Source organism: Drosophila arizonae, chromosome X (genome assembly GCF_054131065.1).
Source record: "Drosophila arizonae isolate 15081-1271.41 chromosome X, UAZ_ARI_1.0, whole genome shotgun sequence".
NCBI lineage: Eukaryota > Metazoa > Arthropoda > Insecta > Diptera > Drosophilidae > Drosophila > Drosophila arizonae.
This window is the reverse complement of record NC_142927.1, coordinates 3589256-3613840: the sequence shown is the minus strand read 5'-3', so window position 1 is coordinate 3613840 and position 24585 is coordinate 3589256. Positions and strand designations below refer to the sequence as shown.

The 24585-nt window shown below is 40.0% G+C and overlaps 3 protein-coding genes and 1 long non-coding RNA gene across 4 annotated transcripts; 1 reads left to right on the top strand and 3 right to left on the bottom strand.

The window, feature by feature from the left end:
- Positions 1 to 3417: 3417 nt before the first annotated feature.
- LOC108620113 (uncharacterized) lies at positions 3418 to 4093 on the bottom strand. The gene is made up of 3 exons (XM_018016993.2): positions 3904 to 4093; positions 3777 to 3804; positions 3418 to 3723 (listed from the first exon to the last, which is right to left on the bottom strand). The coding sequence occupies exons 1-3, from the start codon at positions 3970 to 3972 to the stop codon at positions 3524 to 3526; spliced, it is 297 nt and encodes a 98-aa protein (XP_017872482.1). The 5' UTR covers positions 3973 to 4093; the 3' UTR covers positions 3418 to 3523.
- A 4436-nt stretch (positions 4094 to 8529) lies between these two features.
- LOC108620114 (uncharacterized) lies at positions 8530 to 9535 on the bottom strand. Its single transcript, XR_001916313.2, has 5 exons — positions 9298 to 9535; positions 9123 to 9233; positions 8964 to 9056; positions 8738 to 8903; positions 8530 to 8682 (listed from the first exon to the last, which is right to left on the bottom strand). It is a non-coding gene; the product is annotated as an uncharacterized LOC108620114 (long non-coding RNA).
- A 3800-nt stretch (positions 9536 to 13335) lies between these two features.
- On the bottom strand, positions 13336 to 14731 carry LOC108620112 (mitochondrial carrier homolog 2). The gene has a single exon (XM_018016992.2). It carries the CDS (start codon positions 14587 to 14589, stop codon positions 13549 to 13551), a length of 1041 nt encoding a protein of 346 aa, XP_017872481.2. The 5' UTR covers positions 14590 to 14731; the 3' UTR covers positions 13336 to 13548.
- Positions 14732 to 20430: 5699 nt separating this feature from the next.
- Positions 20431 to 24362, top strand: LOC108618493 (mitochondrial import inner membrane translocase subunit tim16). The gene is made up of 6 exons (XM_089474223.1): positions 20431 to 22518; positions 22579 to 22689; positions 23694 to 23864; positions 23936 to 24010; positions 24092 to 24154; positions 24230 to 24362. The coding sequence occupies exon 1, from the start codon at positions 20675 to 20677 to the stop codon at positions 21191 to 21193; it is 519 nt and encodes a 172-aa protein (XP_089330349.1). The 5' UTR covers positions 20431 to 20674; the 3' UTR covers positions 21194 to 22518; positions 22579 to 22689; positions 23694 to 23864; positions 23936 to 24010; positions 24092 to 24154; positions 24230 to 24362.
- The last annotated feature ends 223 nt before the right edge of the window (positions 24363 to 24585 follow it).

Below are 24585 nucleotides of genomic sequence, written 5' to 3'. Positions count from 1 at the left end.
AATTCACTTACTTCTTGATTGATTGATTGATTGATATGAGTTAGGATGGGGTTGCTTCACTTACTTCTTGGCCGATTGACTGACTGATTGATGTGTCATGTGTAGCCATAAATATTTTTGTTTTTTCCTCCATTTTAAGTAAGAGCGATGAAGGGTTGATTGATTGATTGACTGATTAATTAGCATTAATTAATTTGATTGATAACGTCCAGCGTCATATTAATTATTATTTTCTCACGTTGTGTAAGAGCTTAAAGCACTCACAGATTGATTGTTTGAATTGATTAATTGGTGATTGATGATTGTTATACCTAGTTATAGCTGTGAGCGTTTTCTATTGCTTTTGTTGGATACTTAGAATGGGTGAAATAATTGAGTGATTGACTGGCATGATTGAACTGCTTCCAAAATTAAAATTCCTATGGGTTTGATAATCGACTGTCTCTCCCCAATATTATGTAAGGTGATGAATGATTGATTGACTTGAGTAAGATGTTTTCCGCACAGCTTAAAAATTTGTTGTTGGTAAAGCCTAAGTCTTGCCTTATGGAAAAAAACGAGCATGGAAGTTGTGTTGATTGATTGGATGATTGATGCTCTACATATAGCTATAATTTCTTAGCAAGCTCAATAGTACATAATATCAGCGTGTATAGCTATAAATGTAACTATAATTTAATTTTTAGCCGCATATTACATTGCCATGGAATAGGACTCGGATAGAGCAGAGCTCTATATAGTGTCCCGAAACAAAAAAAAAAAAAAAAACACAACCAAAATTGTCCCTCCCAAGGCGCCAGAATCGAGCTTTGAGTGGAGCTGCGCTGCTGCTTCTGCTTTGCTTATCGCCTCGCACATTTGCGCTCTTCCCGAACATTTTTTGCGCCACAGAATGTGCTGTAATGGGGCGTGGGGGCTACCATGTTACCCCCAGCTGCCGAGTCTACCACCCATCAGCTGCCACCCCTCGTCCATGGCATAGAGCATATCCACTCCCAATGCCAAGTAGTCAACGACATCGACGTCGTCATCGTAGCTGAAAATTCAAGTAAATGTATTGAACTTAAGCTCATTGCCTTTGCCTGCATTGTCGTTGTATGCTCTCGCTCTCTCCTCGCTCTCTCTCTCTCTCTCTGTCTTGATGTAGCATACTTTTCTCGCTTAGAAACCCCTCCCTAACCCATCTTCGCTTTAATATTGAGGAAAACTTTGTGCAATTCCTTTTATAAAATGTTTTTCTTTTTCATCAGCTATTTTTCTGGGTCGACATCATGTACAGCGAGACGATAGGCTGCGAACGAGTAACGAGTGAGTAGAAAGAGAGAGAAAGAGTGGGAGAGAGAGAGATAGAGACAGGAGGAAATAAGCAGTGAGAGGAAAAGAGATGTGTAAATGGAAAGCAAGAAAAAAAAATATGACGAGTAGAAAGATTGCAAATCGGAGGTAACGAGTGTTCTGGGATAAATGAAAAACTGGAGCGAGCAATTTTTATATGCAGGAACAGACGATGGAAAGACTCTGCGAATAAATTTTGAGCAGGTAGTAGAGAAGTGATCAGCGAGTTGAGAGTGAAAATGTTGAGCGAGAAAATGTTGAGCAACGAGAAAATACCTGATTTCTGGCAAGTTGATAATGAACGAGTAGAGCTGATAAATACTGCGAGTAATCAGTGAGTGGAGTTGTGTAACACCATAACGAATAACAATACAGCGAGTAACAATGTAACGAATAACAGTACAGCGAGTAACAGCACAGCGAGTACCAGTATAACGAGTACCAGTATAGCGAATAACAGCACAGCGAATAACAGTGCAACGAATAACAGTACAGCGAGTAACAGTGTAACGAATAACAGTACAGCGAGTAACAGCACAGCGAGTAACTGTACAGCGAGTAAGAATTAATCAAAAGCCTCTCAGAAGCATGCCAGCATACAAGAACTGCGACTATTCAATGCGAGTGAATGATGCTTGGGTCTGGGGCACGCCCAGTGCTCGTTGATGTGGCTCAACTTTTATGGCCACAGCCAGAGGCAGAGCTGAGATGCGACTCGTCTGGACTGCTTACTCGCGGCGATTGGTAATACTTTGGCTCGTTTTTTGCGTATTTTTTGCCAATGAATTTTTATGGCGCGACTTTAGCGTTTAGGCGATGTGCAAAGAGGGAGAAAGAGAGAGAGAGAGAGAGAGAGGAGAGAGCGACGAGTCGAGGCAAACAAAACAAATATATTCATGACAAGATTATGTGGCAAGCCGACAGCAAGTGCACTTAAAAATTAGAGTTAGTGGGAGGGAAGCAGCTATACATATAGAGAGACAGACAGCGAGAGGCAGAGGGCGGGAGATAGGGAGTGAGAGGGGTGGGGGAGAGCGACGCTCTGGTAACCATTTTATCAGCTGCTGGTGCTTGGGCCACACAAAACGGGCAATTTCCGGCCGCGGAATTGCAGCTAATTAGCTAATCAACACAATTATGAGGCAGACATGAACCAGGACCAGCAACAGGACAACGCGTATCAGGAAGAGGAACCGCTACAGCTACAGCTACAGCAACAGCTACAGCGATAGCAACAACAGCAACAACAGCAACAGCAATGGAAATGGCAACGTGAACAGCTAAAAGCCAAACGCAGCGGAAGTTGAGCAGACACAGAGAGACCGCAGACTTCAGCCAAACAAGCTTCATCCTTCACATCCGCCGAGCCACAAATGTTACCCAATGGGGCCCAAGCTGCTGCAGCTGCAACTTGAGCAACGCGGCGTATGAGCTATTTAGCAGCAGCTGCGGATAAGTCAAATGGCTGCCAGATGAGAGAGCTTAAGCCTGCCACTTGGATGAAATTGCAAAGTATTGTTATATTCCACATATTAGCTCGTTGCTTCGATAAGCTTATAATACCAATAATACCAATCAGATATGGATGGTATCATAGCACATATGTGAAATATGCTGTGAAAGTAATTAGGAGTTGGAAGTTTACGCTATGAATTCAAAATGTGTATCTAAATTTACTTATTAATTTAAAGCATTTCGATATTGAATCAGTCTTTTATATATCGTTACATAAAATCTGAAGTATCCCCATTTCCTCACACCTAATATACTAATAGATAAGACAATCAAACTGATCAAATTTGATGGAATTAGCTAATTATGCTGGAGATTAACAAATTATGCTCATATAGATTCCATTAATATGAATATATAAATATATATTTCTATATAGAGAGCATATCATATATGATCTCAAACAAAAAACCAACATTTACAGTTGCATCCAATGAGTTTATTCAGAATATGTGTATAGCATATACATATGTATTCTATATATATACACACATCTGTATATACTCTCTATATAGTATTATATATATACTATGTAATCTCTATCTGATCTCAAGTAAAGACATAACCAAATTTTATAATTCAATGCAATAAATTTATTCAGAATACATGTATATAGTATATAGATATCAAATTTATATCTTAATATACTCTCTAGTCTCACTTTGGAATTTTGGTCTCAGTTTTTATATTGCCAGGCGAGATAGTCCAAGGGACAGACATGACGCTTAGTCAGCCAGCGCGAAATACAATGGTAGTGGTAAACGTGCTGGCAGACCCCGCAAGCCTTCGGGCAATCAACGGACATATTCGATAGGCACTCGTTGCATAGCTCATCAATGTGATTGCGACAAATGGCGCAAGTATCAACCCCAATATCTAAGTTGAAGATAGGCGTCTAATATTATGCCAAATTGCTATACATAACTTACCCCAAGCCCAAAAAGCATTGGCATTCCACTGTATGGAAAAGGAAAAGAATAGAGCGAAATATAAGTTGGGTTAATTTTTTTCGGCTAATTCTACCATATAATTGGATGCAACTCGATGTTGTCTTACATTCATTATTTGGAAGCGGGCGCTTTTCTCGTCAGTGGCATCATTATTAATTTTCTCAAATTCTTTCATTTTAAATTCTTGTGTTTTCTGCTTGTTGCTTTTTGAAACGATTGCTTACGAAGTTAGTACACTAAAGAAAATATGTAGTTGCTTTCAATACCGAAAGCTGACAACATTCTCAGGGATGCAGCAAAGCCTACCCGAAATTATTCAAATTTCGGTTCTACAAAGGATCCGTGTACACAAGATATTTACCAAATTAAAAAAAAAGTAGATTGTTAATTTCTCAATGAGATGCATAAAGTTGTAAAAATCATACAAATTCGAAAATACTGATATTACAAAAATGGGACATTTTTTGTACATGTTTACATATATATTCTCTTTCTGTTAGTCCCATTTTCATTGTCCTTAAGCGTGCCTGTGTCCATTGCAATTGTTCTGCGCCTGGCATTCGATTTATGCATACATATCCTTGATAATTATTGCGACAAGTGCCACAATTGTCAATGATATTATCCATTCGTTTAATTAAACAAAAATAAATGGCAAATAAGTAAATATTTCCAGCTGCCTTTCACTCGACCCATGGCTTGACAACGCCACAGCCAGCTGCAACAAGGCTTGGAATTCCCCGTTCACTTTCACTCGTTTTGCAACACTTACGCTCGAGTAAGTAACGGGTGACTCATTTGAATAACAGCTATGTAGTTTATTTGGCAATAGGATAGTCTCTCAGAGGAATCACATGAACGTGAACTACTCGTAATGATTAAGTGCAATTACCCAACACTAAAGGGTAACTGGTTCATTGAACCAATCAGCTGACTTGATCTCCAGAGCTGAGCGTTCTTCAAACTAATTATTTCATTACAAAAGCAGCAGGAAAGAAAAACAAAGGCTGGATAACTCAAGAGTTCAACATCATCATCATCGTCATCAACATTCTCATCATCATTATTATTGCCACGCTTAATATCCTGTGTCAACTATTGTCTGTTCCATTTGCATTTTTGCAATTATTTCAATTAAATCTACAAAAGAAACGTCTGGCCGCAGCCCCAAGGCAAAAGCAGTTGAACACGAAGTGGATGTGGGGGGCACGGGTGGGGGGGTGTCTGTCCGGCTGCGTTTGGCGAATATAATTTCCTTGCGCCGGATGTGACAATGAATACGCATTAATAAGTACACACATACAAAAATTATAAATATACACACACACACACGCATACAGAGAGGCAGACAGAGACACCTGCGCATGTGTGTGTTTGTGTGTGTGCTTTCCGGTGTGTAAATTGATACGCCCGTTCATTTATTCAACCGTTCAGCGACTCGCTTGACCCCTCGCGCCCCTTTCTCGCTCTCACTCGCACTCCCTTGTGGACAGCCCAGACGTAACCGCACAGCGTGCGCTTCAATGAATGGCTGGCTAATTTTGTAGAGAGGCGCGCGCGTACGGCACGCGCTTTTAACAATATTAATATGCACAATAATATACCAATATACATACAGACATATATATTTATATATATAGTACATATAAATAAATGCAGTGACGGCACAGCGGGACAAATGAAGGATAAGCTGAAGCCAAGGGGGCCGGCCGGCTACCAGCAGCAAGACAAAAGGCGCAAAATGAAAGACGAAGCAAAGCAAATAAATTTCATTGTAGGCGGCTCGCGCGTGACATGGCAACATTGTCGTCGGCGTTGCCAGATGACAGCAGGCAGTCGTCCTCGTTGGCGGCGCCTCAAATTGGATTGGATGACAGACAGCAGCACAGCGGTTTCTCAATTCGCCTGTACGTCTGTCTTATTGTGGTGCTTGAAGCCAACAGTGCTGCCAGAAATGAAAAAGCCAAACTTACAAGAAAAAAAAGCCAAAAATCGCTATCAACTGATCAATAAATATGCAATAAAACGCCAAAAATATATCCATTTTAAACTAATTATAATTATTTATATATATTTTAACTTCCCACCTTTAACACATTGCTTCTTCGCATAAGCCCGCCATGGTTATTAAAAAGCTAAAATGTCATCGCTTTTGCGCACTCATCAAGCAGCGACCGCATGTGCGTAATGTGATTATTTACATGCTGCCAGTGTTGCCATATATATTTTTTGTAATTTATTTCTTCTTCGCTTGCATGCTGCCATGCTGCGCGTGCTGTAAAGATGAAATTATATGATTTGAATAATAATTGAATTAGAAAATCATAGTCAAAGCCCCACAACATGCGCCACTCAGTTGTTGCCGCCTGCGGCGCAAACAAACAGACGCCACCGTCAATGTATGTACATATGTATGTAACAACGAGACGGCTCACACAAGCCCACTCGAACCGCAAGCGAATTATTGTCACATGCGCGCATTTACATGTGCATCCACTGCTGCAGTTGCTGCTGCTGCTACTCCTGCAGTTGCTACGGTCGTTGCTTTATGAACCTCAAGTCCTTGTTGCGTGCTAACATGCCATGCACATACATGCATATGTACATACATTTGTTTTTTAATTTCAAGTCCACACCCAACTGGCTAATTTAGCACATTTTGATGAACTAGTAGATGGCAGCACTGTAGCCACTGCAAGCGATCAGCTGATCGACATGCCTTATTCGCTTGTCTTCCTCTTTGTTATGCATCTAATTTGTGAGATTTAAATTGTGCAATTCATTTAAGCTCCAACAAGGCAAATGCGCGCTCAAATTTGCATGCCAAAAAGCAGCACGATGTGTGTGTGTGAAGAGGCGAAGGAGAAGAGAAGCGCAAACCAGCTCGAAGCGACTGCCAAGTGCTGCATCCTTATAACTTGGGCTCTAATGCGCACGACATTTGTCGCCTTCAAATGGTTAACAAGTTTCTGCAAACGGCGACAGACAGACATCATTTACTATGTGAGTTGTGCGTGAATGTGTGTGTGTGCGTCTTGTAATCATGTGAATCCGTTTAAACTGTCGAAGTGTATTGTGCGTCATTATTCTCTTTCGTGCCATTAGACTTGAATAGTTTTTCCAATACCATAAAAAAGGAGAAAACGACGTACTCTTATCATGTGTTGCTGCTGCAGTGCATGTGCATGAGAATGTGTGTGTGTGTGCCCGTCTGTACATACATATGCATTGCACAGGCTGTCTCCGCCCCTACCAGGCGGCACTCAAAATGGCGTCTGATCAAAATTCTGATTGGCATGTGCTTAACCACGAAATACCAAAAAAATATACCACATGGCGGTCTGCTCTTTGTCTGTATCGATAATGACTGCCGATCAGAATAGTTATAAAGCGCTAAAAAATGTCTAAGCCGCATAAGCAGCTTATGTGCGTTCATTATGGCATCCGAGTCAAAATATTGCTGCCTACATACTAAAAAATACATTAAATAAATATGTACATATATGTATCGATATTTGAAATGCAACTGCAACCTTGGCAACTAGGCTGTATTTGCCCCACTTCAGCACCGATTTGTCCCCCTTTTTGATTTTTATCAGAAATACATTTTGAGCTTTAAAGCTGCCTTTGCCACATTTTTGTTGGGTCTTAATTGCGGCCAATTTGGTAATTTTTGTTCGTACTTTTATTGCTCAATGGCAACAATGAGCTTAAATAAATCATTTTAAAAATTGTATATAGCCCCCGCTTGACGTGTGCTATGCAAATTGCATTTTAAATACACAAACACATAATATATGTACTGTATATACTCTATATATGTGTGTGCTTGTGTGTGTGTGTGGCTCATTACAAAGATCAATGGCAACACCCACACAAGCATAATTGATGTAAGTGACAAATGCCAGATGCCGACTGCCAGTTACCCTGTAAAGAAGTGTACCATCTAGTGAAAATGCAATTAAATAATTTGTAAATTAAAGAGTTTTGATTATGTAAGACAAAGAGCTATAGGCAAAACTATACGGAATGGAAGCTAAATTTCAGTAGTCTTTAATACCCGTCGTTTGTCTGTTGCCATTGGGTATTGCAAATATGCAACATTTTTGTGTGCAGAGGCAACACAACAATTGGAATGTAAACTGTTGTTGCCTTTGGATAATAGGGGAGCCTACAAAGGGATGAAATGAACAACAACAACTGCACCAACAATTAAAACGCATTAAAAATGGCAAACGAATAATTCTATGCTCTAGGCAATTAATTATTTATAAATTTCTATAACTGTTGGTACCTTGAAATTATGTTTGACAAAAGCTCAAAATATACATATTTCTGTTTGCACGATTTGCCTTTTTGGGTATTACGATTTAACGACACAAGTCGTGGCCAGGTTTAAAATCCTTTATGATTCTTTGTCAAAAAAAAAAAAAAAATGTTGAGTTTTGTTCGAAATTACTAGTATACCATTTCATCTTATTTACCAATTTCATGGTCAATGAATCTTTCTCAGCCCCCCGTGCGAAAAGAAAGAAGAAATCATATGGAATAGATCTAGCTGACAATCCTCAACATTTGCTTGAAAATAGAGCAAAAACTAATGTAAAATTAAACTCTAAGATTGTGCACCTAGGTACTTCCTTTCCGTTACCCTCTTTTGGTACATCCCTCTCCTTATACTATACATACTCGCTACATTCTTCACTAGCTACCATTAAATAGACATTAGAAATATTTTTATTTACTTGTTTATTTTCATACTCTGGCTGAATTACACAATTTTGAAACGAACTTAAAATTTGGAATTTCGATGTTCATTTTCTCAAATGGGAATTAGCCAAAATGCAAAATGGAATTGACTATTTCTTTCATAGCGCCTCACGCTCTGTGAATGGCGAACAGTTAGACTTTACTCATCAAGATTCGTCGCAACAACTTACTTATCTTATTCACACGCATCGGAATTCATCTTAATTTTGCCAAAACGGATTGCAATGGGTATTACTATATGTTTGCACGATGTAATTTAGTACTTGAACAATTTTATACACATTGATCTAATCTTTCAGTTTGCCATAGATTGTAATATTAAATGATTGATGATACCTGCGCGCATTAATAGAGTTGTTAAAGGGAGCGTTTTGAAGAGATCTACTAGATACTTACCAAATTTTGGTCACCCGGAAGCAAAGGTACGATAGTTCGCTTCCCAAGGCGATCAAAAACTTCAAAACTTTACACAAATTACGAAAGTGAATACTAAAGAAGGAATTGATAGATTGAATCTGTGTGCGCGTAAAGGATATGTTCGTGTGCCAAACTCACCTTTCTGGTAAGGAAATACGTAATACGAACACTTAAAACTCCAGTTCTGGACGATTGTTAATTAACTTTTTAAAAATTATTAAAGCTATGCACAATTGGCATCCGTGACGCCTGTAAAATGGTTGATCACATTCTATATTCCATTTACAGTATGCGCTCTCGAAAAGCAACTCACCATTGTGTTACACACCCAATTCACAATGAATAACACATAAACTGTTGCTCAAATTAAAGCTTAAAACACATTACGAAATTTTGCACGCGTTATTTTATATTCGAATTCCTAAAAAGACACGAAACTTTTATGTTTAACAAAACAAATTTACAATAAATTTTTATTTTTCCAACTGAAATTTTGAAATGCTGTTGACTCGAGCCGAGCCTAAACTGAAATGAAATATTTTCCTACAGACGGAGCTTAGCTGCTCCGAATTTTCGTTTGATCTCAAAGCCTACTACACAAGTGAGATTGCTCGATTAGCAGAGGCTTTGGGGTTCGATTGATTAGTGACTTCAAGCACACTTTATAGCTGTATATCGTTTATGTAGTGCGGTAAATTCACAATTTTAAATGAATTGAATTACACTAGAAACTAAATTCAAAGTTTTGTAGATCAAGATTTGAAGGCGTAGGAGATATGCTCCAATAAGTAAAGCTCTATCGATTTGAAGGCAAAATTATCGATTATTTGTGAAAATTTTCGTCTTAATCAGCGACAATCAAGAGTGAGTGAGACAGAGAGAGAGGGAGAAAGAGGGTGAGGAAGTAAGAGAAGTAAGACAGACAGATATAGAATCTATTAGTTATGTTGCATGAATTGCCTGTTCTTGGTCAAAGACAAACTCGTAGGCGATGCGATTCGGTGTTTCATTTAATTGAATTGCAATATTAATTCATACTTTGCTCAATATTAATATACGAATATCGGGCACAACACAAAAGTGAGGCGTACTCCGATAATAATTAAGTGGGGCACACAAAATGTTGGTCAACTCGACTCCAATAGCCACGAGACCATTGCATGTTCATTCAATAGACAGCAAGTGCATCATTTGTTCGACATTTCCGACAGATGGATATACACATATAGGCACACACACGCACACACATAGATAATACGAAGCACATGATATGCCTATAGAAACATTTAAGTTTGAAGCATTATATTAAATACTTGGACCTTAACAATTTCGAGCGAGGTGAGTTTGAGATATTCACAGCTAAATGCAAATTGCCTTTACCTAATTATGAATTTTCAATTCAAATACATTTTTGACAAAGTACAATTAGAGCTTTTATTTTCACCTAAGTTCCACACTTTCAAGTGAAGCTGTGAGCTTTAAAAATTATATAAAACACTGGAGACCCTCCTAGAGGTAACATAGTGAGATATGATCTGTACTTCAATCAGGAAAATTATTCCAGTCAAATAGCAGGCATTTCCTTAGTTTGCTTATCAAGTGAATTTGAAAGACAATGGCACTCGAGCTTCGTTGCGTAACAGTTGAAGCGGCCCTCGCTGACTAGGGAACAGGTCTCCTTTCTGCCGGCACCTCCACCTCATTCTCCTCCTTCAGCTGCTGCCCCATTAGTGCCCTCTCGCTCGCACGTTCATTGTAGTTAAAGACAAAATTCTGTTGCATCGTTAGCCTAATTGCATTTTCCAGGCTGAAATAGCAACAAGACAAGTCAAGAAAGCCGAACGAAATGCTAGAGAAAGGACGCTAGGGTATGAGGAGAAGGAGAGCCGCATGCGGTATGCTGCATGCGTGCATGCGTGCATGCAGTACGTATGTATATGTCATAGAGCTGTCCACAGCGTCCTGACTTGGACTGCCCAACTCCCCAAGTTCGGTCAGCCGGCTCTGCGTTGGCGTCTGGGCCACAGAGTTGCAGATTGCATTTTTTGGTTATTAAGTCTGTACGCCTCGCCTTCTCTCTATCTTCTATGCTCATTGTGTGTGGCCATGTGAGCAGGGGTATATTGCACTAGAAGCCAATTGCCACCACATGAACTATATATATGGATATATGAGTGCCTCAGTCTCGTCTCTTATAGAAGAAAATCGATAAATATCGATTTCTAGTTTTACATTTTTACTTTGTACTGCACATAAGTCAAAGCTAATCGCACAGCCATTTGAAAAGTTAGTGCGCATCCTTTAGTCGTTCACATTTGTCCTTTCATACAATTTGCCCTGTTTGGTTGGCCAGTGTGGCCAGGCACTGTCATTGTCATTGTCATCATGTGCATGTGCATGGCACACGTAACACGCACACACATCAGACACATAAACATACACACACACACACACACACACACACACACACACACACACACAACCACATGTAATAACTAGTCGTTTATTTCAAGAACTCAGTCTCTGTGGGCTGTGGACTAACTTTTGACTTTTGATTTCTCTGGCCTAAATGAACCTAACCAACAACTGCACCAACGCACGCCCTATCTCTCTCACACACACACACAGATATACCCACACAACAGCTAAACTGTGCTTATTCCTGTTCCTTACCCTTCAAAAGGCGTCGGCAAAATTCGTTGAAGATTTTTGATATTTTCATTACGTGCAGCTGCCAGTTACGCATCATTGTGTATGTGTGTGCGTGTGTGTGTGTGTGTGTATGTGCAGCTCTTCTGGTTGGTTTATAAAATCTTGTACATGAACAGATTTCTATCACTTAATCTCTGCTGACATTTTATGTAGAAGCCAAGAAAAACGAGACCGAACGTAACGCTTACAACAAGCCCATTTCCCACACGTTCCACCCCATTCCGCAATGTTTACCATACCACAAAATTTGGCCATGCATTTTAGCTTATGAATTAATACAGACCATCAATGGGTGTGTGTGTGTGTATGTGTGTGAGTGCTTCGTGCGTCTGGCCATATAATTCAAATTAGAACAAGGCCGGAGTGCAGAAAACAATGGCATCTACTCCATTGCTTAGTTAAGGCGCTCATAAAATTCGAAGCTTGGAATAAAATAACTGTTGAAAAATTGAAGTTAAATTTTGACAATTTTTAAGAATAATAAGATAGAGATAGAGATACAGATACAGATAGAGATACAGATACAGATACAGATACAGGTACAGATACAGATACAGATACAGATACAGATACAGATACAGATACAGATACAGATACAGATACAGATACAGATACAGATACAGATACAGATACAGATACAGATACAGATACAGATACAGATACAGATACAGATACAGATACAGATACAGATACAGATACAGATACAGATACAGATACAGATACAGATACAGATACAGATACAGATACAGATACAGATACAAGATACAGATACAGATACAGATACAGATACAGATACAAATACAGATACAGATACAGATACAGATACAGATACAGATACAGATACAGATACAAATACAGTTATAGATATAGATATAGATATAGATATAGATACAGATACAGATACAGATACAGATACAGATACAGATACAGATACAGATACAGATACAGATACAGATACAGATACAGATACAGATACAGATACAGATACAGATACAGATATAGATACAGATACAGATACAGATACAGATACAGATACAGATACAGATACAGATACATATACAGATACAGATACAGATACAGATACAGATACAGATACAGATACAGATACAGATACAGATACAGATACAGATACAGATACAGATACAGATACAGATACAGATACAGATACAGATACAGATACAGATACAGATACAGATACAGATACAGATACAGATACAGATACAGATACAGATACAGAGATACAGATCCAAATACAGTTATAGATATAGATTTAGATATAGATATAGATACAGATACAGATACAGATACAGATACAGATACAGATACAGATACAGATACAGATACAGATACAGATACAGATACAGATATAGATATAGATACAGATACAGATACAGATACAGATACAGATACAGATACAGATACAGATACAGATACATATACAGATACAGATACAGATACAGATACAGATACAGATACAGATACAGATAGAGATACAGATACAGATACAGATACAGGTACAGATACAGATACAGATACAGATACAGATACAGATACAGATACAGATACAGATACAGATACAGATACAGATACAGATACAGATACAGATACAGAGATACAGATCCAAATACAGTTATAGATATAGATTTAGATTTAGATTTAGATATCTATAAAATAAGATCCTAGTTCGACTCTTAGATTACAAATAAGAAGAAATAGAAATGTTTTGGGTGGAACAGAAACGATTTAATATAACGCGAATTTTAAATGCTGTGACAAACCAAACGAAACGAAATCTAAATAAAATAATAAATCGAAAAGAAATGTAAATATGTTTTCTTTCCCATTTGGTCGACTACATCAGGCGGGAAACTGTGAATGGATCGTGGGAGCGTTGCACTTGCACTTTGGGCAGGGCGCGGCGAAACATGAAGGCGCCACGATAATGATCTCCGCGTGCCACCAAATCCGAGAGGCAGTCGACCCACTGCCCATAGACGGGCATATAGGGCGGTGCGCCCGCTGCCACAGCTGAGCCAGAGCAGGCCATGCAGGCGCCCACAACTTGCAGCGGATAGAACAGCATAACGGCTCCAAACTGAATCAGCACCGAGTTGTACTCCCCACGCCTGGAGTTGAACAAGCCGAAGCGGGCGCAAATGGCAGTCAGGGTGCTGGTACAGAAAAGGACGCCCAGATCGCTGAGGAGGCGTGGCACAAAGCCCACATACAAGCCGAGCGGTCCAGCCTGTGCTAGGATCTCCTCGACGCTGCCCTTCAAGCTCGAGTAGATCACCTCGCGGCCCACGAACTGAGCCATCTGGCGCACCGCGATGACGTAGAACGGATGCGAGATGGCCAGTCCGGTTGTAACGATGAGTGCGTCGCGCAGCATATTCGAAAGATATCCGCGAAAGGGATGAGCTCGCATCTCCAGGTGCTTCCAGCCGAGCAAGTTGACCAGGCTCTCCGAGAACGTAGCGTAGACGGTGTTGCCCATGACGCGGGCAAAGAGGCCCCGATATAGGCCAGGGACTCCGTCAATGTGCCGGATGTAGCGCAAGTAGTGATTTGCGCTGGGCAGAAATAAGGTGGAACGCCCCAGCCAGTTGGTCGAGATGATGGCGGGCATCGGCTCGAAGCCCAGCTGCATCAATACCTTGGCATACTCATACGGGTGCATCACGGCGCCGAGGCCCATGCGCAGCATGAAGCGCCAGAACTCATTCGGCTTGGCCTGCACGACATCCAATGCCTGATTTTCCGGCCCCTCCTCCTCCTCGGCTTCGGCCTCATCAGCTCGAATGGCCACGGTCAGCCCGCCTCCATCGAGACGTGGTTCATATATATCAATATGGCGATCGGCCATCGACTGGGTCTTAGAATACTTCTGCATGGTCAATTTCGAATTTTTTTTCTGTTCTCTCGAAATATAAATTTTTATTTCATTTACTTGTTGAGCTAAGTTTACCGCCTGAATGAGCTGCCTAGGCTACATTTCTGAACTAAATTAGCAACAAATTTGGCATTTCTTGCCAGGCCTGTTTTCCGCTTGAAGTTGATGTATGAAAAACTTGAAGTTTCCCTTGGAATCGGCTTCACAGTGAACTCCTTTGTGCCACTTGTTGTCCTCACTCGCAGCGCGATTTGTAACATTAAAAGACAATTAGATATTTCATTTGGTTTTCTCTGTATTTGATCTACATTCATTTTACAAGCCTAAACAGCTAGTGGAACGCCCAAATAATTGGCTCTCTCTTCTCACTTCTCGCTTCTCCCTTATCGCTTCTCACTTTCCCACTGTTTTAGCGCCTCGCGTTTGTCCCCCCTTTGTCTCGTCCCACCATTTTGCCACTTATTTCCGAACATGAAATTTCAATTAGGCGTCTCTCTACTCTATGCTGTTTTTCTGGTCAATTAAATGCAACCATATTGCCAACAGTACACCCACACCCACACACATACACACACACACGCACACGCACAACCAATGCGTATGAATTGCAATTGTAGCTCTTTTTATTTACACGCTGCAGCAAATGAAACGTAAAAACCAGGGACAAAGCCTCTCAGAAAAAACTCGACTATGTATAGGGTATATACGAAGTCTGTGCATCAAATTGATTTTTTCTTTCGTTTTGTCTTGCAATCAACTCGGTTTGCAGTGTTGATAAATGCGAAGTGTTCTCATGCAGTGTGAAGAATTTAATTAGTTAATCAAACAATTTGTGAGTCAATCATTTAATCAGACATCAGTAATTCACTCAATCCGCTGATTGATGATGTCTGATTGACTGTCAAAATAATTGATTAACAAAATCAACAGTCAATCAATCACCTTACTAATCAATGGATAGTTGTCAATCAATCATTCAACAGTTAATCAATCACTTTGCTAATCAATGGATAGTTCTCAATCAATCAATCAGCAGTCAATCAATCACCTTGCTAATCAATGGATAGTTGTCAATCAATCATTCAACAGTTAATCAATTACTTTGCTAATCAATGGATAATTCTCAATCAATCAATCAGCAGTCAATCAATCACTTTACTAATCAACGGATAGCTGTCAATCAATCAATCAGCAGTCAATCAATCACCTTGCTCTTCAATGGATAGTTGTCAATCAATCAATCGATAGTCAGTCAGTCACCTTGCTAATCAATGGATAGTTATCAATCAATCAATCGGTGTCAGTCACTTCACTAAGCAATCCATTAACCAGCTATGTCTTTCGTTAGTTGGACAGTCAATCAAACACTTTGCCAACCAGTCAATCAATCAATCACTCAGTTATTTAATGATTACTCGGGTAATCTATCGCCTAATGCTACTCGATTAATCGATTCGTTTCTTAATTAGTTCGGCAAGCAATCAATCAATCTTTTCATCTGTTAAGCAATCAATCACACATCATCTCCATCCCATCTTCTCCAAGTTCCAAATTATGATCAGACCCAAGCGAGCTTCAATTACGTTCCCATATGAATGAATTCAATTTCGAATTTCATTTGAAAAGCTCGCAAATAGGTGTCACGTCTCCCCACCCCCCGTTGGCAGCCGCAATAATATTGGCCATTTTTGAAGCGTCTGGTCAAATGTGCAATCGAATGGGCTAAAGCCCCATTAAGTTGACAGAGGCTAGCCCAAAAGCGAATTGCCAAAAACAGCAGCAAATTGGAGGGGCTCCCGTCCCACTCAAAAAAAAAAAAAAAAAAAAAAAAAAAAAGTTTTGAGCCCGCAAAAGCAACTTATGCGACACGCACAGTTGATTAACAATGTTGCAATTTTTGAAGCGAACAGCGTTGCGGGACGCAAATCTCTGAAACAGCCAGCGGACGAGGAGGGGGAGTAGGAGGTAATCGTGGGCGGCGAGTAGGCGCAGAGAGAACAATGAAACAATACTTCTAGCCTGGCACGCCCCCTCGATGGGCATCATGCAGTTGCCGCACGATTATTGCACATCACTAATTAGTGATGTGAATTCCGCGCGCGCGCTTAAATTTTACGTTTCGGCACGAATAGATTGGCGAGTGGGGAACAGAGATAGATGGTGTGTGTGAGAGAGAGAGAGAGACTGAATGGTTGTGAGTTGGGAGTTTGCTAAAAGTTGGAGCCAGGCACGAGCCTGACGTTGACATTCCACTAACAGTAAAATTGTTTTCCAAATCCTAAGCTTGCATGTTAGCCACAGGCAACAGCAGTCGACAAAACAACACGACTAGCAGATACCCTGCTGCGCATGCTTTGCTGTTGATTTCGATATGTTCAAGAAAGTTTCAAGAATGGTTGTCAGATGTTTGTTAATGATATGATATGCCATGATATACATACATCCAGGAGATATACTCTATAAAACTGTCTTTGAGAAGGAGCTGATATCCGCATAGACAAGCTATAGATGATGGACATTCTATAGCTGGATCGTCTATGGGAATACATACATACCTGAGGTCATGCTTCCATCAATCTGTTGCAAACAGTTTCAGGAATACGTGAGACCCCGTTCTATGGTTATCAAAGCCAAGCGGCAACAACAACTGGCAATAGGCAACCACGAAACGGCAGCAACCGAATGAATGGCAATGAATGCGACACCAGACACTAGGCCTAAACATTTTCAACGCCATGCATCACCCACGTTCACATTCGCATTCGCATTCAGAATCACGTTCACGTTGACGTTCCCGTTCAGATCCCACGTTCATGTGTGGTAAATAGTGAACTGCATTCACATTCGTCGCCAGCTCACCCTGCTGCCTTCTCTTGCCACTATTTGTCAATTCGTTGTATACCCTAACTTGACGGATCTGTTAAAATGTTACCTAACGAAACAATCACAGTTGACAGTTAGTTTGACATGATGTTAAAATATATGCAGATAATCTAATCTAAGATGTTTAGGTTTCATTATATACATAAATGAGATTTGACAAGCACTTAAACTGATGGTTAATCATTTATGTTCAGCTTCTCCCTGACATTTGACTGTCTTTTGCTACTTTCATGATAATAATGAAAGATATTAGTGCTTGTTAAATTTAACATGCAGTCAGCATACTTGTGAAGAGAAACAAAAACTATAAGCCAACATTTAATCAGTTTGGCTTAAAGCTGACATCAACTTGTACTTCCTGTCAAATTTACCTTGACTTTAAACATAACACGATTTGCTAAGTAGGCGTCTTCTATAAAGTCAGGTTTGTTAACGTTCGCAGAGACTTGACAAGCACTTGTCTAATTGACTAAATCTTTTGCATTCTACGTCATAGGGCGCTTAAATAATGTCTAGGGTATCTGCTATTCGAGCACTTTTTTAAATCGACTCTTATTTGCTTAATTTTTCCTCGTTTTTTTGGTAAACTGCTGCTGTTCAGGGATTAAAACTGCCGGATGCAGTGCGGAAATCAAAATGCTTTGGCAACCAACAGCGACAGATCAGAGCAGGTCGAGATAGAGCTAAAGAGAGAACGAGTGAGAGAGAGAGACAGAGAGAGAGAGGGGTAATGGGTTTGGTATGGATGTGTGAGTGGTCCAAAACAAGGGGAACAAAAGGGTAACAGCAGTTTAAATGGCAACTAATCGCAAAATGCAGTCAAAATGAAAGCGAGAGACAGGAAGAGAAGACAGAGCGAGAGTGAAAGAGAGAGAGAGAGAGAGAGAGAGAGAGAGAGAGCGAGAGTGAGAGCTGCGATGCTGTAGGCGCACCCTGGGCCATGGTCAGGTGGAGGTGTTTGTATAATGAATGAGCTAACGCGAAAGCAGCAGCAGCAGCAGCAGCAGCAACAGCAGCCACAGCAACAACAGCAACAACAACAACAGCAAAAACAACAACAACAACAACAACAGCAACAACAACAACAGCAACAACAACAACAGCAACAACAACAACAGCAGCAGCAGCAATAACAACCAAACCCATCAGATGTGGCATTTTTTGGAAATTGGAGGCGAATGGAGGCCTAGGCTGGTACACTGGCCCACGCCAGCCAACCTCAAATCCCAAAACTCCATCGGAGTCCTGGCCCACGCCGCTGCACGCACAAGACAATGAAATCAAACGACAAACGCAAATGTGATCAATTACAGTTTGTGAATTTCAACGGCAAATGGAAAAGGCGATGCACACTGTGGAGCAAAGCAGGAGAACAAATGTAGAATATCGAAAATAGCGATATCAATGGATATCGATTAATCGTCACACAATGTTATACAGAGCATAACTTGTCATAATATATTTTTCTTAATAAAGATGAAACTTTGCTCTTGCTTTAGCTTCAGCGCTGAGCACCTGGATCAATCTCTATTATGAGAATATTATTCACGTTCTCCGTTTTCCCATTTTTTGCCACTGTGCGGCAGAGCAATTGGAATTGTTGTGCATTTGCGGCTAGGCTGGGCACACTCCGTAAATTGCCAATGTGGCCGTGCGGCGCTTTGCTAAAGGGGAGCAAGGCAGGCAAGGCAGGCAAGGCAAGGCAAGGCAACGCAAATCGAGGGCGTGGAATTGCGACTCGGTGGCATTACGTAATGTGAGGTTAGATTCGATTCGATGCGATTTGGTTGGATGTGCTTTAAAAAGACGCCACTCCAAATGGAGCTTATGCAAATGCAAAACAACAATAATAACAACAACAACGGCAACAACTGCTGACAACTTGACTCTCAAAATTATGGCCACAAATTCCGGAGTCTCAGCCAGCCAGACTAACAATTGCCATTGCCATTTGACATTCGGCATTTGGCATTTGGCATTTGCCATTTGGTATCTGGTATATTGTGGGCTGGGCATTCTGACATTGACCGGCAACAAGTCATTATTGTAATTATGTTAATACCTGACGCACATCACATCATATCACATCTTTGTCCATCTCGCTTACACACTCGCTGTTCTCTCATTCCCGCCTGTTTGTCGACGTGACCAGCGCCTGCACTCCAGCCTCCACCTCCATTCTCCGGAACTAAGTCAATTTGCGCATAATTTGTTTACGACCTTTACGCACACACGGCCAGACATTCGCACATTCAGGTGGGACGAGTGTGGCTTGTTGTATTTTACTATTACACCCTAGATGGAGTAATCGTTGAATGAAGAGATTGAATATATGATATATATCTGTTATTCTTACTATTTCTTTCCTTGTCTGTTGGCTCATCGACGCTATGCCTTTCTATCTCTATGTACCTTAGCCTCAATCTCTATCTCTCGCTCATTTTCTCTCTCTCTACATATTTCTACCCCTTGTATGTCTGCCTTTCTGTGTTTCTCCCTCTCTCTTTCTCTATGCCTCTGCCTCTCTTGTTCTCTCTCTCTCACTCTGTCCGCTTATATACCCCCCTCTTTCACATTTCTCTCTCTCTCTCACTCACTCTCTCTCTCTCTCACTCTCTGTCTCTATCTGCTATTCTGCTTATCTACCACTCTGTCTATCTATTTCTTTGTCCCTGTCTCCTCTATCTCTGTCTATGCCCTATATGTGTGCATTTTCAGCACTCTGTCTCTCTTTCTGTATCTCTTTCTTTCTCTCTCACAATTTCTCTCTTTCTAACTATTGTATATGAAGTTATAAGTGAAGTGAGGCTAAAAGATATTACCGAATATTCATAATTGGAGGCACTAATATATATGGGGGATTCTCCCAATTGGCAAGCAACAGTATCGAATTAGCTCTTGCCTTAGATTCACTTTCTCGAATCTCAAATCTTTTTCATAAATGTCACACAGCATCTAAAACGAATAACAAGAAAAAATAAAACAAAAATAAAAAAAAAAAAAAAAAAAACAAAAAAAAGCAAATATACAAGAAAAAAAAAATTCGAAAAAAATCCAAACACGTAGGAAAGTACACACACGTTTAAGTATAGAAAATTCGGTACACTTGTACGTTAATGTTTGAGAAAAGTTGTAAAATTCTCTGGATCGATTCGAGGCACAGACTCCCAGGCAGAAGGGGGGCGAGACGGAGTGGGAGCAAATGGCCAAGCATTTTGCAAAGATCCTTGTTTATGGCGCCCAATCGGTGGGTCGCGCCTTCGTGAAGGCGGTGCGTCAGGAAATCGACGCATCGCGAGCGGCGGCACAACAGCATCGGGCAAATAGATTGAGTAAGGCGAAGGGCCACGATCTGGCTGTGAAGGGTATGACCCTGCACGAGGCGCAGCAGATACTCAATGTCAAGGATCTCAGCAATCTGGCCGAGATCCGTGCCAATTATGAGCATCTGTTCCGGGCCAACGAGAAGGCAGCTGGCGGCTCCCTTTACATCCAATCGAAGGTGTTTCGCGCCAAGGAGCGTATCGATCGTGAGCTGCAGAGCAGATTAGAGACGGCCATCAATCAAACCCAAAGCGCAACTCCATCATCGCCAACACCACCACCACCGTCATCACCGTCACCACCTCCACCAGCAACGTCACCAGCCGCAGCAGCAGCTGCAACAGCAACAGCAACAACAGCAGAAAGAGCAACAGCAACAAAAGCCAATCGAGCCTAAAGCAAATTCTGTGTAATTCGAACAGCATTTCGTTTCTTCTTCTTCATTTGCTTAATGACCAGCAAAAAAAATTAAATTTGGGTTTATTTAAATAAATAATACGATTCATAAACAGTGCATTAAAGTCAATAGAAATTGAAATCAGTTGACACCAAGTCTAAAGCAATTGATCTCTGCCGGAGATCTACGTAATTGCATCTAAATGAAATATTTATGGTTTTTGCATTATCTACTCCATAGTAGTTTCCCAACTTATCACATCTAGCATTTGTGATATGTTGTGAAATATAGCAATAGCGTGAAGTAATTGTCTCTCTTGTCAAAATAGCGTCCTATTGTTAGAGTTGTGTTGCAGTTATTACTCAAGTTGGCAGCACGATTCTCGGTATACTCAAAGTGGCACTCCGCGTGAGTGCGAGTGAGACGCATATATGTAGCTGATGAGCTTAGTACCGGGTTTTGCTGAAAGAGAATGAGATGGCAGCTAGGCTTCTTGGCGAATAGCTTATGTGTATGTGTGCGTGTGTGTGTGGGTTGGTTGCTTGAGGGCAATAGAAAAGAAACTTCGAAAAAAAAAATGGAGAGAGCAGTTCCCTTGAAGAAAGTCCAGTAACACTATAAATATGGAAAGTGAAATGATGAGAAAAGCTCCGAAATATATATAAACGAATATAATAGAAATTAGTGCTTATAGCAAATCCAAGTAGACTGCAAAATATTCACGAAATCGTAGTAGGCTTTGGTTGAACTGAAGTTAAGGCTATATAAGTATGCAAGACTCTATAAATATACATATTTATATGAAATCCAAGTAGGCTACAAAATGTACACGAAATCGTAGTAGGCTTTGCTTGCACAAAAGTTGAGGCACCTCCGGAGCATTCCGAATATTCTCAGTTCAGTATGAGCTCTGGCATGAGCTAGAGCTCCTATTTTTTCTTCCAATTTTTTTTTTTTGTGAAAATGTGAAATTTACAAATATATAAAAATTTAAAATATACAGTTTACCAAAATTAAATGTATATTCGGTTGAAATTCATGTTTCGGAGAAAAAATCAAAAAATGTGTTTATAACAATTTCGTTTCGTATATTTTTTTTTGTCCGTGGGAAAATGAAAATTTTTTTGTAGTGCAATCAGAAGTGTATCAAAAGAGTAATAAAACGTGTACAATAACTATAACAAGAACCATAACAAGAGCAAGTAAAAAAAAAAAAAAAATGTTAACAATAATAACAGAACAATAAAGACAATACACGGATCACTTATAATAAGTTACAATTACAATTATTACTGTTACAATATATTGGCAAGAACATCTACACTGTAAGCATTTTGATTTGATTGATTTCCAAATTCCATTTTATAATACTTTCCGTTCCGTAGTTTACACACGAAACAAATACATAAGTCTCAGCCCCGAGAACTGGCGACTCGCATAGTATATTGCGTCTTTGCTGATATCTCTTTGATGTGATGGTACCACAGATCCAAGGGGTAAGTCGAAAAGAAACATACATACGTATATCAACATTAAAATCGGATCTGTCATTTATGTATAGAGAGTTAAACGTAGAGAATGGACGTAACGTAGGGAATAGACGTAACGTAGAGAATAGACGTAACGCAGGGAATGGACATAACGTAGGAAATGGACGTAACGTAGGAAATGGACGTAACGTAGAGAATGGACGTAACGTAGAGAATAGACGTAACGTAGAGAGATGGTCGTAACTTTGAACGTAGCACATAATATGGAGGGATAGACGTAACGTAGAGAATGGACGTAACGTAGAGAATAGACGTAACGTAGAGAGATGGTCGTAACTTTGAACGTTGCACATAATATGGAGGGATAGACGTAACGTAGAGAATGGACGTAACGTAGAGAGATGGTCGTAACTTTGAACGTTGCACATAATATGGAGAGATAGACGTAACGTAGAGAATGGACGTAACGTACGGAATGGACGTAACGTACAGAATGGACGGTTCGTAGAGAATGGACGTAAAGTAGAGAATAAACGTAACGCAGGGAATGGACGTAACGTAGAGAATGGACGTATGAGATGGACGTAACGTTGAGCGTTGACCACATAATATGGAGGGATAGACGAGTCGATAGACGAGGGATAGTCGAGAATGACCGTAACGTACAGAAATGGACTTAACGTAGAGAGGTGGACGTAACTTTGAGGGATGGACGTACCTTGAGTGTTGCACATAATATGGAGAGATGGACGTAACGTAGAGGTGAACGTAACATAGACAGATGGACGTAATGTAGAGAGGTGGGCATAGAAGGTTGAGTAGCACCGAATGAGCTTACTTTAGGTTATTACAAGTACCATGAGAGTGGCCACTCATAAATATTTGTGCATCAGTTTGTCCGCCAGTGTCATTCCTTTAGAACTTAGTGTCAATGTAGGATATGATCCAGATTAGTAATGACGTGAGTGATTCTAAAAATATTTGATTAATTTTGCCCATCCTATTTACAGTTTGTTGGATTAGTCGCATTCAAATAATCATAAAAATAAAATACCTAAAAGAATATTAATAAGAACAGCAAAAACATTAAGACCCACACCGATATGCGTTTTATGACACTAATACAATTCAACTCAATATTAGGCAACATGCAACAACATACAAACCGTAGGACAGATTGAGTAAGTACGAATCTATACAATAGATTTTATATATCAAATATTACATTTCTATAAACATTCCTCTTTTTCAGATATTAGGAAACTGGTACTGTTAAGTCAAAATGTAACAATAACATTCAATTCAATATAATTTATACTTTGTAGTAGTAAGTATTACTAAAGCTAGCACATGTTTCCAATTTCATGATTTCGTTTTCAAATTCGTTCCTAAATTCATTTTCTTAAAGATATAAAAATCTTCATTCCTCAAGACAGTTAAAGACGCAATCAAGGGGTTCGCCACTAAGGGGGTAAGCTATAGAGCCACATATATGTATACCGAAATATGCCTCACATAATATATTCTCTGTCTATATATTCCTCAGCTGTAGACAGTTTCGCGCACGGAATCCAGTTGAACCAAATGAAGGGTTGCGCGTCTGTGCAGAATGCCTGAGTTTCAGCTGTTTCTAGTTTCAAATAATTGTGTAACTATGAATAAATCCGTGACGTCTTGAATATCGATGTGTTGTATATATTAATCGATTAGCTTTGATTAGGCATTAAAAATGAAATAATCCATTACCAAGTCTAGGCATTTGTGATCCAGACTCTAAGCCAAGTCGTGCTCCTGACAGCCAAATCGATAAGTGTAGTTTCAAATTGACGCTTTAGCTTCATTGCAGGGTATTTTGCTATTGAGCATGCTTTAATTAGCTGTGAAATCGTTTGTACCCAAGTC

Bases quoted from the DNA above. Each gene is read 5' to 3' on its own strand.
- LOC108620113 (XM_018016993.2), bottom strand. From the start codon at position 3,972: ATGAAAGAATTTGAGAAAATTAATAATGATGCCACTGACGAGAAAAGC. The intron at 3,805-3,903 runs GTAAGACAACAT...TTTTCCATACAG, and splicing joins CCCGCTTCCAAATAATGAAT to TGGAATGCCAATGCTTTTTG. The intron at 3,724-3,776 runs GTAAGTTATGTA...TCTTCAACTTAG, and splicing joins CAATGCTTTTTGGGCTTGGG to ATATTGGGGTTGATACTTGC.
- LOC108620112 (XM_018016992.2), bottom strand. From the start codon at position 14,589: ATGCAGAAGTATTCTAAGACCCAGTCGATGGCCGATCGCCATATTGAT.
- LOC108618493 (XM_089474223.1), top strand. From the start codon at position 20,675: ATGGCCAAGCATTTTGCAAAGATCCTTGTTTATGGCGCCCAATCGGTG.